At 45.2% G+C, this 12,172-nt stretch overlaps 1 protein-coding gene across 1 annotated transcript in view; it reads right to left on the reverse strand.

The window, feature by feature from the left end:
• The window catches only part of MOB1B (MOB kinase activator 1B), a 35,697-nt gene extending 24,680 nt beyond the window's left edge, over positions 1-11,017 (reverse strand). The window contains exon 1 of the mRNA XM_032187077.1: positions 10,966-11,017. Coding sequence (XP_032042968.1) covers positions 10,966-10,979 — 14 coding nt within the window. The 5' untranslated portion in view covers positions 10,980-11,017. The remainder of the gene's footprint in view (positions 1-10,965) is intronic.
• Between the last annotated feature and the right edge of the window lie 1,155 nt (positions 11,018-12,172).

The following is a 12,172-nucleotide window of genomic DNA, read 5'->3' on the forward strand; positions in this document are numbered from 1 at the left end:
GGCAAAGCAAGGAGAGGGACAGGGCACAGAGGCAAGAAGGAGAATGGAAGAGAATCCACTGGAGAGAAACTTGGAGGGGAAAAAAGCAGTACATATTCAGCCACGTGTGTCCTTTCGACTCGCGGGGACAGGCAGGCTGACATGAAGACAGCAGAGCAATTGAAATATGTGCATGGTATAAAAAATTGCCGCCTCCCAAGAGTCTTCTGCCCTCATTTTTCTCCCCTCAAAGCCATGGCAACATTGGTAATTTTAAGATTACTGTAATAAAAAGAAATCCCATGTATTTTATGATGAGAAATCTACCACGAGCTGCTATCATCACTGAAATTTTCTTTATGGCTAGACAGAAAAACAGTCACTTAATCACTGGTTTAAAGGAGAAAGAAAAAGCACATCATGCAAAACACCCAAAACCTTTAACCAGGGCTACCAGCAGAGATTTCTGCAGTAGCAGCAAGAGACCCAAGGATCTCCACACATCCTCCTCTGTCAAACATTCGAAAACCTGCTGCAAGAAGGAACCGAGATCATCCAGAACGTTTTGCTGCATGTTCCTGGCATCCACTGCCTGCCTCGACGCAAACACAACGCTGTCGTCACTCGCGGAGTTTGTTGTAGGGCACACTGAAGTTGGATTTCAAAGAAAGCTGAAGAGCGGGCTGTTTTCTTGGGTTCTTTCAGTTAGATCCAGTTTCCTTTACTATTTGAATGTGGGCATTTACAGTGTATGTACACACACACACACAACGTATCCTGAAATTGTAGGGCAAAACCAGATTTATTTCTACATATTCTAATATCCTAATATTCACGTACTCCTTTAAAAGAACAAGCAACTTTGAAAGAGGCAAACATGAAGTATTCCCTCCTCCCCAGCTACTTCTTTTTTTTCCCCCAAGGACTGCTCAGTATCTTTACCATTTCAGTCACTAATTGAGTTCTCTGCAAACTAAATAGCGCTTTTTTTCTCCTACTAATGTTCCCCTCTTTTCCCAGGAAATCCTTATTTCTGTCAATTAGCATTAGCTCGCTTAAAAGGGAGGGCACAGCGTGAATTCAAACAAAAGTCACAACTTCACCCAGTTATGCTTCAAAGTTGAGTTTCCACGAAGGTTCAACCCTCAGCTTTCTGAATGAACGTGCCTAATAAATCATTCAGCAGACAGAAGAGCTACACTTCTTTTGTAAACCCAACCCTTTCCCATACATAAAACCCAGCACTAAAAAGCCATCCGAACACTTATTTCTACTGTACATGAATGTACAGAGCGCATTTTCCTTTGAAGAAAGAGGACTCGGTAAAGCTGTAAATGGCAGATTACTGCAAGAGGCTGAAAGGCTGCTAAAAGGATGCTGTACGTACATAGCCTGCAGCAAGGACTGCTGCATGGGAATAAAGCCACAGAGGGTGCAGTCCTGCCCAGTGGCAAGCAAATTCAGAATTGAGAGCCAGGTGCCTGCGACAGATTATAATACATCTTATAATACATCGTGTTAAATCCTAACGCCACCCTGCTCCAGAGCACTGGCACCTGCAGGAGGACTCCACCCGGAGAAGTCTGCCACCTGAACCATCTCAGAGCACTTCTCTCTGTACGCTGGGCACGGTGAAGGCAAAGACCAGAGAGCAAATGCAGGCAGAACGTTTGCTGGTTTTAGAGAAGCTCTTAGAACCCGTCACTCGGCTGTTTCCAAGAAAATGTTATGCTCCGAAGAAAATCAATTAGACAGAGGGAAGATGCTTGGTAACAGCTGTGGGAGTGAGAACGATCCTGCACATGTTACGCAGACGCATGGAAACATAAAAAGCAGAATGAGGAACTTGAACGTCATGCGGAGCACAAGGGAACAGAACAATTTTTTTTATTTTTTTTTTGTCTTGAGGGAAGCAGCAATGCTGAAGTCCTGCCCTGGCAGCCAAAGTGAATACCAACAGGAGAGAGAAACAAATCAACCACAGAATGTGAGCGCCCATGAATGATCAGAAATGTAAACTAGACAGTACCGTTACAGAAGACACAACCGAGGAAATTCCTAAGGAATGATAAATCTATGAGTAAGTTATTTCGTTTTGTAACTCAACTGATTGTGTTTAAGGAAAAGCTACTGGAACACTGGAACGCTCATAAAGAAAGACGGTTTACTAAACCATGCAAGTAGGTGTGAAGGAGTTCAAGATCTTTCAACATGTGACTGAAAACATCATGAAGTGGTCTGGAGAGCTCCAGCTTGCTTCAGGCAGCCTCACTGTCCAGCAGCAGCATCCAGACTGTGGAGCAGGAGACAAGGAAAGGAGGTTGAGGAGACAATTAATGAAGCTTGTGATTAACAGCATTTCCCCATCTGTGATTTCTTTACTGCAGCACTCTGGCAATTTCACAGAACAAGGACCAAAGTGCCCCATACCAAAGGAATAAGCTACTTTGCATGGCAAACTATTCTGCTACAGAGATTTCCTTGTATTCAGCTCAATTCTCTGTATGCCTTTACGTTACCAATGCCCTCTGCATCCCATCCTAAACTGCATCTGCTGCCAACAGTCACACCCTTTAAATACATCTAAGAAGGTAGCAAGCACAGCTTTTCAGAAGGCAATCTACACGCTGTTGAGGATGATGAATTACAGCAATAAAAGTTGGCTCTAATATCAAATTAGATCCTGACTTATACACCAAATATAGTGCTTGAAGAGCACGCCTCAGAACATGGATGGTTTCCCAAAATGCTGATCAGTGCTTTTGAAAACCAATGCTTTATGAATGACTAAAGCAGATCTAGTCATACAACCTACGAAAGCACAGCAGGGCATCCAAGAAAAAAAAATGACTAACAACTGTTTAGTTTAAAAGGAAAGTCTCCAGTCCTTTTAAACTCAGTAAAAAGAGTAATCTGGTAATGTGTTTAGGAAAAAGGCAGCAAGAAAAAAGGAGAAACTTAACTGAATTTTAATGGAAAAGGAATCACTTCAGCACTTCTTAAAAGGCTGGGTTTTATTTTAACCCCCAAGCTGAACAGGCTGATGATACAACTACAGTGAATAAAAAATAGCTGTCAATTTCCTAGCAGAAACCTCAGAGCATATACCTAAGGTTACATTTCTAAATTGATTAATTGGTAAAATGGGGTCTGGATTCAGGAAGTACCAGAACAAGAGAGACAAGAAATAACAGGGAACAACAGGAAGAAACGGACAGGAGGCAGTAATGAATAATCTACCAGCTTTCCAAAAATACACTGCATTATCTCATCACCAAGTATTTCTTACACATCCCCCGTACTTAATACAATCTTGTATGTGGTGTGTGCAACCACCTTCAGCAGAAGCTGCCTGTGCCTTGCAAAGTACCATAACAAGAAAATCCACCTGTCCACAACGTCTGAGGTGGAACAATTGCTCCTACCTCCACAGGAGAACACCTCTCTTGGCATTAGTTCAGCTTGTGCCTCTGACAGTTGAGTCCACAGTCAGTTTAAGTGTTCTCCTATGAACCTGTATACAGAGTTTCCTCTTGTCCCCTCACACTGCAACAAGAAATTTTAAGAGCTGTCAACCACAACAATTAGTAACAGCACTTGAATTTAAAGGAAAAAAAAAAAAAGAGAGAGAGAGAAAGAAACCAACTTTTATACAAAAGTAACTTCAAGATTTTTTTTTTGGTGAAAGTTAGATTGTACATTACACTTCAGCATTAGGAAAAAAAAAGTTCTGTTGTATGACGTGTAAAACACACTGTAATGCCATTTTGATCCCTGGATCTAGAGCACTCAGCAAGTCCCTAAAACAATTGCTCCATTCAAGTGAAACCAGGACTGTACCACTGGAGTTGGTAAAAATGCAATAAAAATATCAGTTACCACATAGTGGGTTACTTCATTAAGGTCAAAATGGGAAGCCCACTTGATCATTATCTGGATGCAAACTGTTTTTCTATCAGAAGTCAGATGTCTCACCTTTTTAGCAAAAGAGGAATTTACCAAAGCTTAATTAAAATCATTTATTCTCTCTGCCATAAAGAAAGGAATTTGACTTGCGATGCAGACAGCAAATTCAGGCGTTCCCAGCTCTAGTCTGCAACACGTTCTTCTTCACTGAAGAAGGGAGAAAGATTTTGTACGTCAGCAGTGCTCATATCCCTAGGACACAAGTAATTAACTCTGAAGGCAAGCAACCAAATGAAAAGATAATATGCAGTGATAGGCAAGCAAAACAAGAAGGTGGGAAGGGAGCAAGCTTCAAATAAAACTAAACTGAAATATGGCAAGGATCACAGGAGGTATGTAAGAATAACAAAAGGAATGGATTCCCGCCGAGGAACAGCTGTGAGCTGGAGGAGGCAGGGAGAAAGTCCCCTTAAATATGCAAGTTACAGCCATGCAACAGAAGTCAGTGATTTGAAGGGCCTAAGAGGACCAAGAAGGTGCACCTTATCCGAAGAAAAAGTGAAAAAAATCCAGTGAAGACTGAATGAATTCACTTCCAAGTCATCAGCAATTCACTGCTTTTCAATGTTTCAAAAATATATTTGCAAGGATAAACTGCTTTCACCTTCGTGAATTCACTGTGGGGAGCTGCCTATTTATTAACACAAAATTACCATCTCGTACGCATGAATGTGGTGTCTGCTGACTCAGCCTATTTATTAGAAATGAGAAGCCACCACCTGAATACAAAAGAACACTTCTGAGACGCACAAAGCATTTTGCTACAGTGCACAAAGCTGCGTAACTTTGTGGTTATTTCTTTACCACCTGCTTCAAACTGATCCAACAAGGCTGCGCACACATGGATTCAGATAACCTAGTCACAATGCACGACAGCTCTGTAGGGAATTCTGTAGCACCCTGCTCAATTTTAACATTTGGTGTGTTTCATCCCAGAAGAGGAAAACAGAACAGATCTCTTCCTCTGAAAGAGTTCCCGCTGCATACTCCAAGAACAGCAATTTTCTTGTCCATAGTTGTCCCACAGAGACACTTTTAAAAAGGACTTTTCCAGTTTTTCCTCCCACTTTTGTCATCATTCACCTATGTCAACCTTCCTAAAGCACAGCAGCTCACATGGCTGCAAATACGTCCTCTGCAACTTCTCTTCGGTGATTCTGGCATGTGTGCAGCCGGTGAAGTTACAAGAATGACAGACAGTGCCAGAGAAGTGCTATGGAAGTGGAAGGGAAGGAAATGCCACGGTTAAAAAAGCAACACGCACAGATATGACAAAGCACTGGACCCTTATAGTCCCACCTCATTACATTTAAAGACTAGAGGAATTAAAAAAAAAAAAATCTGTGAAAAGTAATTAAGTTATATTTGGCTATAGCCAAAACCAGATTCTACAGCATTTCAATACAGACAGCCCACAACCTCCCTCTCTGCATATTTGAAAAAGACAAAAACCAAACAGCAAGTTCACTGTGCCTCGATTTTAATACGAAATGGCTTAGTTTACAAATGCTAGAAGCACTTCAAAGCATATTCTGTGGTTTAAGTTGATTTGTGGGTCAAAGGCTTATTGATAGCTTTGGCAGCAGAATCTGTTACTGCTCACTACGTAAGACTTAAGGTGGCATAATTAAATGCAGCAATTTACTTCTCTAAGCCAAACAAGCAGCTTCACTCTGCCAGCCTTGGGCATGATGTTATCACGCTTGTGACTCTCAAACCCAATGCTTCTCTTATTTCATCCTTTTTCAATCAAAAAAGACGTATCTTGCAGGACACATACACCCTAAGTTGTAAGCGGGACCCCTGGGCTGTCCTTACCAGAGTTCCCTGTTGCCACGATGAGATCCTAAATTCAGATTAAAAGCCAAGCTACGTCACACCTGCTCAAATCCTCCCCTAAAAGCGATCCTTGTTCCACCACCGTTCTCATCTGACAAATGTAAACAGCTAATTGCATAGCTCCACTTACATTGCAAACACAGAGAGAAGAACAAACAAGGGAAAGCAATTGTGGCATAAAAACAAACAATTAGGAAGCAATTAAGACCGGACATCCACTGCCATGCAGTACACACAACTTTCACGCTGAACAATGCCACTCTTGGCGTATTTGTTTCTTCACTTTAAACTGAGGCTTCCATGTGGAGAGAGAAGCATCCGAGAACATCTGCAAGTGTCAATCCTTCACTTCACCAACGAGGTGTGCCCCAAAATAGCCTATTAGTGGAAAGCCTTCTTTTCAAGCCCAATTCCAAGCACCTTGCAGGCTGAGTGGGGTCTGCCCAGCTCTGTTACTCAGAGGCAGACTCATTCTTTCCGACACGAAGCCAGTGCCTGCGTAAACTGAGCTCTGCAGTCCCCTACCGCCGCCCTTACCGATAAGGCAGCAGCACTCCAGCACTGCTGGCTCCAATTCATTTGCGTTTCATGGTATGCAAATTTGGTCAGCTGCTTTTAAGAAGCTTACGTTAGGTTACTGTGACAAGCAGACATTTCACCAAACTCATCCAGAAAGAACAAAATCGGTGACCAGGGAACAGCAAGGACTCAACTGTCTCAGAAGGCAGCAATGCACACAGAGCCGGATTAAATCTGAGGTCTGATCAGACACCCAAGCTAATTCAACTGCAAGTTTGCATGGAAAAGAAAGAATCCTCCTCCCTGGCTTTTGCCATGTCCACACACTCCTGCTGCTTCCACTACTCCAGCACCATCCCCTAGTCTCGCTACACCATCACCCCCAGTAGCTAAATTAGCAAAAAACTAATCCTGCCAAAAAGGAATTCGTAGTTTTCTGCTGTTTAGCTTCCTCAACCAGCTCGTAAGAAGGATGACAAGTGCATCAGCACACTGCACGCTAACAAACTGTTTTATGGTCTTTGGCAAAGACAAGCGAGGAGGGGAGCGCACTTTAAGTGGTGTTTTTCAGCAGTCTGAGAATTGGAAAATGACTTGTACTACAGGTAGTGCAAGGGGAACATGGACACTTCCGTGTGAGCTGTAATGCTGCATTCATCACCATGGTTTCTGGAAGCTTGCTGTTCTTTGGTTCTCCCTTCCTTAAAAGCGACGAGCTGCCAGCCAAGGGGCAAATCTCTTGACAGCAAGCCTTTCAAAACAGGAATTAAACACAGAGTTAACACTGCAATTGGAACGATGTGCTTGAACAACATGACACACCAACTTCAGATGAGAGTGTGTATTTCAACAGCCGACCATTCAGTGAAAAATATAAGCAGCTAAAAAAAAGAGGGGAAAAAAAGAAAAGTAGAAAAACTACTTCCTGTGTAGTTCAGGGTCACAGCTGAATCCATATGAACTCTACCTCTAAAGAATCCTTCTGGGTTCCTCAAAACTCAAAATTACAGTTATTAAGGCCTAACAAAAATAAATAAATCTTTAAAAACTTGGCAATACGTTTTGCAATCCCCTCTCTGATTTACTCATAGGCAAGCTGAAACCTTTCATTCCCAGTACTCTTCAAAAAAAAAAAAAATAAAAGAATTGAATGCATCAATTTTGTGGTAAGGCAACATATTCATGTTCCCAAAGCCTTTACCCTGATCTCTTCTCTAGGAACCCAGCCGGCACAGCAGTATTACACTAGTCAAAGCAAAGAACAGGTCACGCTCTCTCCTGTAAAACCTGTATTTTAAAATAAAGAGAACAAAATCATCTGATGTTGGACAAGCACGCGTGCCGTTTCTAACGGTCTGTGAATGCCTACACATTGGTTTTCAGTGAGTGAAATCCCCGTTCAGAAGTGCCTAACAGTCTGCTGTGGGAGTCCTTGCTCGAGAGGAGAGAAACACATCTCCAGCTTTTAATTACAGAAGGAGCACTCACGAAGCGCTCAGCTGCTCTGTTGGACTAGAGTAAGCTGAGGAACTCTGCCCACTTTAAACAGCTTTTCCAACAGGTTAAGTAGCAGCAACTGAGCATCGAGGAAAGCTAAAGGAGAAAGAAATAGCCACGATGTTCAAGAGCAGGAGCAGGCTGGGAATTCGGGAGGCCCATAACACTCTTAAATCCGGAAACAAAACCACCAGCTCTGATTTTGATGCTGTTCCACAAGAGACGTAAGGGAAAGAGGAATGTCCCACTGCACCTTCCCCACAGATTCAGACACAGAGAAACTCTGACTTCAAAAAAAAAAAAAAAAAAAACAACCAAAAAGCACACCACAACAACCCCCACATAGAACAAACTGCTAGAGGCTCTACCATACCGTGTGAGGTAGCAAAGAGCACATCTTTCCCCTCTTTGGTTTACAAGTTAACTTCATTTTGATTCATAAACCAATTCCCCCCTCAAACAAGGGCTACTCATCCCCACCATTACGTGGCGTTTCCATCAGCTCTTACTCTGCCAAGGTCTCACCACTTATGACTGCTTAGACAAATCCAGTATTAAGAAACTCCTGGAACACCATACATTGGAATTTTCTGAGAGGGATTTACAGACTATGCAGACAGCTTTTATTAAAAAAATCAATAAAAAAATAGGGTTTCATAACACCAATAAAAAAAAAAAAAAACTTTCCTTTTAAAAATAAATTACTTTTATCTAGCTGCTTTTTTACATAACTTTTGCCAGCGTAGGATAACACCAGCGTGTTACCATATGGCACGCCTACCAGAACTATCTTTATTTTTTTTTTTTTCGTGGAGATGTAAGCTACCGTACCTGCAACTAAGCTGTAAGTTCTTTTAGAAAGAACTTGTCAAGTTGAATTTTTTTGGAACTAGAGATATTTTCTAGTTCAATTCCCTTTTTAAAATCATTTATTTTTTAATGGGATCACCTATTAACCATTGCAGAAGTCTATAGGAAGTGTTTTCAGAAAGGAAGAAACTGATCAGAAAGAGAAGATGGTGACACTGAGAATAACAATTGCTGTCAAAACCAAGTTGTATTAATTCAGTGACTCGTCTCAAAAGACACCCTTTTTATAATGTTATCCATAGCGAGAGAAGACAATGGTTTCCCTTGATTTTTCTCCCCATGTAGCTTTATATGTCACTGGCCCTAGCAACAGAGAAGAATAGCAACGGATTCGTCAGTGGACAAGGACCGTGCAACCGGCTTGCGAGGGGGGCCCCAAGCACCCTGTGTTATCCAAGCACAATCACCCTGCTATTTGACAGCAAACAAAGTCTGCGAGCAGAACGTGGCTTTTGATACCGTACTCGAGTGTCAAGCTGACAAACTGCAGCCAAGTGGCTGATGATAAACCTGTGTGACAGGTTCATCATCATTCAGAAAGTGTTTCTAAACACTGACAGCCCTGAGCTGCTGCACTTCTACTGCGCGTTCAAAATCGCGAGCCTGTTCACAAAAAGAGAACAGGACCACACAGACAAAATACAACTTTGTTACCTCCAGACCAAGGAAACTTGTGGTGAAAAAGGGGGAGAAAAAAAAACACTCTGAAAATCTGTTTTAAAAGTACTATGAAAATGTGAGGGTTTTGCAACACAAAATAAAAGTTTGAACTACTACATCAGTACAAGTGTAAAGATGTCCGACTGCTGTCACCAAATAGCTCTATCAAGATAACACGAAGTTGGAAAAAAGGTGATGCTGACTTTCTGGGTACTAAGAAAAATAATCAGCACTTGCAAGTAACACACACAGCCTTCCTGGTCTCCCTGAGGCCTACTGGGCATCTCAGGAAATTGTTTTGTAAAAATCCATTTCTAAACTGCAGATGAGCAAATGAGGTGTCGTTGACCACACTCTGCCAACAACAGCTGTGACAGCTTTGCCAGCATCTCTCGCTTTGCCATGCGACAACTTCAGTTTCCATTTCTATTTTTCAACCAGCAGGACTACTGGAAACAATGGAGGCGGGGGTGAGCGGGGGGAAGGTTTGCTTTCCTAGGTTTCAGAAGGGTCTGGAAAAAGCAACAAAAATCTCATTATTGCCTGTGACAGAGGGTGGAGGGTTTCACGCTTTTCCGTTACCAGTTAGCCAAATGCCACGGAGCGTGAGGCTGCCTAATTTGCAAACCAGACTCCCAGGACACCGTCGGCTGAGAAACCCTGTCCCCCTTCCCCATTGCAGCAGCTGAGAACGATGACGGAGGGGGACAGCTGGGCTTCTCATTAGGAGCAGCGCTCCTGGAGCCGCGGACGGTCAATTTGTGCCCACCTCTGACTCGCAGCCCCGGCCCTGCGGCTGAGAGGAGCCTTTCAAATCCCTCGTGGGGCACGGCAGCGTGAGTGCAATTACAGGCAAGCTGCTGTGGTGCAGCAGGGTTACAAGAGAAAGGCCAGGAGGAGGTTCAGAGGATGGTAGCTGGCGGTGGTGTTACCCGTCCCCACGCAGAGCCCGGTCGCTGGTGAAGCGTCTCCTCGGGAAGCAGGCTGCTGGTACAGCTGGTGGTGATCAATGTGAGCCTGTACCCAGTGTCAGAGGTTTTGGCAGCAGTCCCGCTCGCTGCTCGCACGGCACTCGGAGGAGCAAGGGCCTTGGGCGAGCTTCGCCCCGCCAGGGCTCCTTTTTCGGCCGCTTGCGTTTTCCCTGCCTTCCCTAGAGCGCATCTCCTCTTTAATTAATAGGTCACTCAACCGGTTCGCGGTAATTGTCACAAGTACCTCGTCTTTTGTCCCCACGGGGAGGGACCGAAGTTCAGCCAGTTGTTGTCTACGAAGCGAAACTGCGAGATGCCGGCTCCTGCGCCCCTCGCCCCTCGAGGAGCTTTTTAGGGCCGCGGCCAACAACACCCCCCCCCCCCCCCCTCATTAGCGCCATCCACCCTGCCGGGCAGCCTGAGCCCGGAATTAACTTTGAACCGCTCTCCGGAGTACACATAACGAGGGGAAGGTTAAAATTAAAGAGCGGAAGATGGGTGTTTTCCCCACGAAGCCTTCCCCTCCGCCTTCCTGCCGCTGCCTCGGGGCCCGCGGCCGCCGGGAGGGGGGCACAAAGGCAGCGGGCGGCAGGGGACGAAGGGAGGCGCGGAGAGGGGCCCCTCGCCTCGCCCCCAAACCCCCCCCCCGGCCGCGGTTACTCACAACAAGAAGCTCATGGCGATGGCGGCGGAGCGGGACCGGCGGCTGGGCTGGGCTGGGCTCGGCGCGGCTCCCAATGGCAGCGGCGGCGGCGGCGCAGGGCGGGCGGCTGCGGGGAGAGCGCCGCGGGGCGGGGACATGGCGACACCGCCTCCCCTCACGGCCCCGGCCGCCGCCGCTGCTGGCCCCTTTCGGTTGTTCGGGGGTCCCCCAACCCAAGGGAACGACCCCGTCTCCAGTGCCCCTCACACCTCTCCCCTCACACAAAACGGCCCCCGCCGGGCTCTGTCCCACCCTGCAGCCCCCGGGGACCCAGATGGCACCGGGCACGGACAGACAGCATAAATGTTGTGACAGCCTTGGCAAGAGAAATCCTTTCTGCTCTGTGCCCTGCCTCGTGTACCCTGTCCTGTGTCAGAAATCGAGCATTCCCTGACAAATCTGTGCAGCCTGTCACACCTGTGCGCAATGGAAATGTTGATATTTCTGTCAGTGAAGCCTCAGCAGGGCAGCCCCCTGGTTTTTGTGGAGACACACTTGTGGTAGTAGCTTCTGGGCAGTATATAAGAGCCCCACAGTTACTTACCAAGTGCTGTGGAAGATCTGTGAAAACTGCTGAAGCACTATGGCCTGCCCGAACCCCTTTTCTACTCCAAATTGTTTCCCCAACATCCTGTGGAGCGAGCCTGTGGGATGCAGGAACAGAGCAGTTTGCTTTACATTAGCATGTCGTGTCACATTACAACAGAATTACTTACCCAGATTGCCCTAAAAGGTCAGTAAGTGACATTACCCTCATTATCCTCACCTTGCCACAAAAGGGTGCAGCTACCTAAACCCACAAGTAGCCACCAAGGTCATAAAAGGAATGGGGAGATCTTAACTTCTTCTGCCCTCTCCACTAACAGTCCTGACTAAACAAACATATCAAAATGGCTTCCAATATTTCAGAGGTATCACTGTTTGATTTTCAAACAATCTTTAACTAAGCTGGCTGGGGCCAGCAATCAGCTAAGGAATGACACACCTCAAAACTGAAGATACGGGCAGCTGCAAACTCCTGAGGTAAAAAATAAATAAAATCCAGTCCTGCCTTTAAACTCTTGGCAGGTCATCAACACCGCCTTCACCCAGCCTCTGCCCTGAACTGCCTCACCCTGCACAGGTGTGGGTTAAAACCCACACGTCCTCCCATACACAGATATTTCAC

This window comes from Aythya fuligula, chromosome 4 (genome assembly GCF_009819795.1).
Source record: "Aythya fuligula isolate bAytFul2 chromosome 4, bAytFul2.pri, whole genome shotgun sequence".
Classification (NCBI taxonomy): Eukaryota; Metazoa; Chordata; class Aves; order Anseriformes; family Anatidae; genus Aythya; species Aythya fuligula.